General features: G+C 46.7%; 1 protein-coding gene across 1 annotated transcript in view; it reads left to right on the forward strand.

Annotated features, from left to right (window-relative positions):
• Positions 1–4,542: 4,542 nt before the first annotated feature.
• smyd3 (SET and MYND domain containing 3) overlaps positions 4,543–5,000 on the forward strand; it is a gene marked incomplete at its 5' end in the record, with an annotated part of 14,682 nt that continues 14,224 nt past the window's right edge. The window contains one exon of the mRNA XM_079759147.1: positions 4,543–4,610. Coding sequence (XP_079615273.1) covers positions 4,543–4,610 — 68 coding nt within the window. The remainder of the gene's footprint in view (positions 4,611–5,000) is intronic.

Raw genomic sequence — 5,000 nt, forward strand, 5'->3', positions numbered from 1 at the left:
CATTGAACGTTTCGGCTAAACTTAGTCCTAGCTGTCAGTTTACCAGACATACACACAAACACAGACACACACACACACACAGACACACAGACACACACACACAGACACACACACACCCTGCTCTCCTCTCCTCCCCGCTGCCGCCCTGCCCTCCAGTAACGAGGTGTCAGCAGAGATACTGGTGCACAGCATCTAATTGACATGCCTCTGGAATCCTTTTCACACACACACACACACACACGCGCGCAACACAGCACAGCACAGACACTTTCACGCACACACAACACAGCACAGACACACACAAAAGCATGCAAAGACAGACACACCAACACAACACAACACACACAGAGACAGCACAGACTAACACACAAGCAGACGCACACACATAGCAAACACACACACACATAGAACACACACACAGACAGACACACACACATAGCACACACACATAACACACACAGCATCGACTGAGCCCAGAACGGTTCTGATTGTTTTGTGCGTTTGAAGGAGAGTAATTCATTGTACATTTGCCTCTATTTATTTTGGTAACAAACAGATGTGTCCTCAGTGTGTGCGTTGGGCTTTATAGTGCGACTGCTTCTGGTTGTATTAGCATGTGTGCAGCTTACAAGCTTATTAGTGCAGAGAAATGTGCCAAGTCGACGGCATGCCAAGATGAATATGCAGTATATATAAATTTATATGTACATTGTGTTTTTCTATTTCCCTCCAAGAGTGGATTTCAGCGCACAATGGAAATTAATCATTAGAGAGAGCAAATCCACACACACACACACATGCACACGCAAGCACACACACACACACACACACACACACACACACACACACACACACACACACACACACACACACCACATTGGGGATCCGGATGCACATGTGTGTGCATACATGCAGAACTCTGCAGGCCATGTGTTTGTGTGTGTTCACCATGCTTGTCCACATTCAGCAGGCAGATTAGTAGTTTCTTCATGTTGTTCCTGTAATTGTTTTTGTGTCTCTCCTATGGGTGTAAAACATGACCGTAAGTGATAATATTTTAGAGGAAATAGTTCCCACCCTATGAATGCTTGTGATGTTTCGTCCGATCAACACGTATGGACACAGCAGAGCGATGCTTAACCATTTCACTGGATTAGGGCACTAATTAGATTAATTCAACAAATGCAATCAAAGGAGCTGAGCTGAGCTCTGTATGTAACACATCGCTGGGGGGGAAACTCGTTCATGTGTGTCCTCCTGGGAGACATGGCCATTTTCTACTGAGGTTCTCACCTGACGTCCTGTGCTTCCCCTCTGGTCTGCTGTGGCGTGGTCGCTGGTTCTCACCAGGTCCACAAAAGACTCATGACTCACTTGTTCAGAGTTCACCTAGACTGCATAGCCTTGCACTTATTTTGTGTTGTAAGTCCTGGCACTTAAAAATAGTACCTAGCATTGTGTAGCGTCTTACCCTAGCTATCTCTGTTGTGTATGGGGAATAGGTTAACCTAGTGATGGTTAGTGCTGGCACTTGGTTCTATGAACATCCTTACTGTAACGACAGCGATATATTGTAGTTTCTCTTTCTTCTGACCAATGTCCTTGTTGTAAGTTGCTTTGGATAAAAGTGTCTGCTAAACGCCCTAGATGTAAATGTAATGTTGGTGTGCCGGAGTCCGAGCCGCAGTACAGCGCTCTCTGTCACTGGCTGGTTGTCGAGCGAGGCTCCAGGTGGGCGGAGCATCTGTCTGTAAACGACTCCCGATGAGGTTGTTGTCGCCTGGTTAACCAGCGCCGTCATGGTGCTCGGGGGCCGGTTAACCGTGGAGGGGTGAGAGTGGCCACGGGGATGAGGAGTGGAATGGCCCATCTGAACGATCGGCCATTCTCCATCTGTATGTTCTGTGACTGTCACTGTTGGTTATTAGTGTCAGACAGACAGACACTTTGTCGTCGTTGTATTTGTTTTGATGGTCACTGAACACTTTCCATCAACACACAACAGAACAACATCCAATCACAGACGTTTGAATTCCCACTACGGAGAACAACAAATAAACAACCGCTGCTAATCTCTCCTCCCCCAACTCCACGTCCTCATAATACACCACCCCCCGCCGCCTGTCACACACATATCAACACGTTCCAATGTGTCTCATTTAGTCCCGGTTCACGATGTCGTTAAAGGCTCGTCTACAACTCATCAATAATTTGAAACCAATTATCTTCTTTATGGGCTGTACTGGTGGAGGATGTAGGCTGTTGGTTCTATGATACTGGGATGGTGGTGGTTCTATAATGGTGAGTGAAGTTAGGTTGGTTCTATGATGCTGGAGTGTGTGTCGTTTGTTGGTTCTATGCTGAAAGAGAGTTTTTCGCATTTCTTTTAAAATGCACTCTGTATACATTTGTGTTTGGTGTATTTTTTTGTGTGTTTGTGTGTATTCCCGTGTGTGTGTGTGTGTGGGCGAGCGTTTCAAGACACCAGCAGGCAGTAGAGATGTGGATATTCCGCCCGAGTGACTCTACTCCCGAGGGAGGAAGAGAGGGATGGGGAGACTGACTCATTGTTTGAATTAGTTTTCCCTTATCGCCGTCTCCTTTCAATTCCCTCCCATTTATTCCTCCCCTCCCTCCCTCCCTCCCTCCCCCCCCTCCCTCCCTACCATGATGTTAAGTTGAGCTTCTACGGCTCACTCTTTGTTTCATCTCGTCATCTCTTCCCCTTTCACCCTTCATCACCTTCATCATTTTCTCACCTCCTCAACCCAGTCAGTATTGTAGCGACTGCAGAATTTCATAATAAGGTGTGTGTGTGTGTGTGTGTGTGTGTGTGTGTGTGTGTGTGTGTACAGGTACAGCACCGATTCAGAATACTTTGAAGTCCATCAAATTTAAATCCGTAGAAGAAAATGCATCGTAAACAAAATAAATGGAGCGAAAGTAATTTGAGTGTCGGAGCTCGGTGCGGTATATAGTATATGTAGTTTATAGTCTGCAGTGTTTCAGAGCTGCCTATTGGCGCTTTGGGACTCAAAACAAAACAAAGCATCTTTTGCACATAGTGAGAAGCATTCTGCGCTCTCTTCAATGCAACCCGTCGTATCAGGATTGACGATCCTGGAGAGGTGGTGTGATGAATAAAATAATATTACATCCCCCATGAGCCTTTGCTTTAAAAATGTCTACGATGGTAGCAAATTCAAGTCAAATCAACTTCATGAATCCTAATTCAAGTCGCTATGAATGGAACAGATATTTCTTCACCATGGCTGTATTTTTTTCTTTGGTGTCACTTTCTTTTCCATGTGTACAATAAGCATTTCCCTTTAGCGACATTAAGTATAAAATAGTAGGCCGTCAACCTCTTTGTGTATTTGTAAGCCTGTTTGTCTCTACGTGAGTCTAAAACAGACTTTCCCTCTCCTCCCCATTTACTGTTGAACCCGCCAGCAGTCCGCTATTCTGCTTGTTCTGAGCACCCCTCTGAACGCTCCACATTAATGAACCAAACTCTGCTTTAATCCACAGACCAGCGTGCTGCCATGTGTTGGCAGGGTCCTGGTTCATTATAATTCAGTCACAATCGCTCTCCAGCATATGAGGTGGATGGGGGGTTCGTTTCGGACATATTTTCATCCAAAAACATTTGTGAGCATAATTATACGGTTGATTATATATGAGTCTGGTTTTAGTCTTGTTCCTGTAGGAACATGATCTATGACGTTCTAATAAACCTTCTCTCAACAAACACAACGTACTCTCCGCTGAATTCTGTTTTCAATCGGTTTTAGAAGCAGATCTGGTAAAACTGCTCTCTACTGATGTGTCACTCCTCTCATCTTACCACTGCTCTCTCCTATCCTCCTGTTTCTCCTGTCTGGCCAGCTTGTCTCCTTTCCCACCTCTTTTTTTCTGTCATCTTGTCGTTCCCTTCCTCTCTTCCCTCTCTCCTCTTTACATCTCCTCCTCTCTTTCATTCTCTATATCATAGACCCTTCTGCTCTTGTTTTCTTCTGTTCTTCTCTACTCACCTCATACTTGGTGCCTTACCCTCTCCCCTCTTCTCTCCTCTTCCCTCCTCTCCTCTTCTCTCCCCTCTTCTTTTCCTCCCTCCTCTCCTCTCCCCTCTCCCTCCCTGCCCTCTCTGTGTCTGGGTGTGATCGGTCGGTCGATGTATTAAACGCGCTGTCAGACTGAGTGAACGCTGACTGTAAATAAGCAGACTTGTATAGACATGTTTTAGACTCTGCCCCTTTCCGCCTGTCTCTGTTTATAACTCTCTCCATCTTTCTGTCTGATGGCCTCTCTCGCTCCTCCTCAGCTTAGCTTCCTTTTCTCCCAGTGTGTTTAGAGGTGGGACAGAGACCGACGGCCTCAGAGACCTGGTGGGTCGTGGTTGGAGTAAGAGGAGAGTAGACCAGAAGGTAGCCTCTCTCTCTCTCTGCACCACGGTGCCTTCCTCCCCCGACCAACCTGTCTGTGTGTCCCTCCAGCGTCCAACCTGTCTGTGTTTCTAACCTGTCTGTGTTCCCTCTCCAGGTGGCGTGTAACTGTTTCACCATCAGCGACGAGGAGCTGAAGGAGGTTGGAGTGGGGCTGTACCCGAGGTAACACACACACACACACACACACACACACACACACACACACACACACACACACACACACACACACACACACACACACACAGAGGCAGTTGTTTGGGTTTTCAGACCGTACTGTATCAAGATCTGTGTCAAGCCGATGACCCTTACTGCATGGCTTCTCTCTCCATCCCCCTCTCTTTCCCTCTCTCTATGTATGTCTCTCTCTCTCTATGTATGTCTCTCTCCCTCCTTCTCTGTGTGTATGTCTCTCCATCTCTCTTGCTCTCTCTCTCTCTCTCGCTCGGTCTCTCTCTCTCTCTCTCTCTCTCTCGCTGTCTATGTCTCTCTCCCGCTCTACTGTGTTGCCTATAATGAAGCAGAACTCGGCAGTAAATGCCTCCCCGCCCCCTC

The sequence above is a fragment of the Pollachius pollachius genome, assembly GCF_949987615.1.
Source record: "Pollachius pollachius genome assembly, contig: scaffold_202, whole genome shotgun sequence".
Taxonomy (NCBI): Eukaryota; Metazoa; Chordata; class Actinopteri; order Gadiformes; family Gadidae; genus Pollachius; species Pollachius pollachius.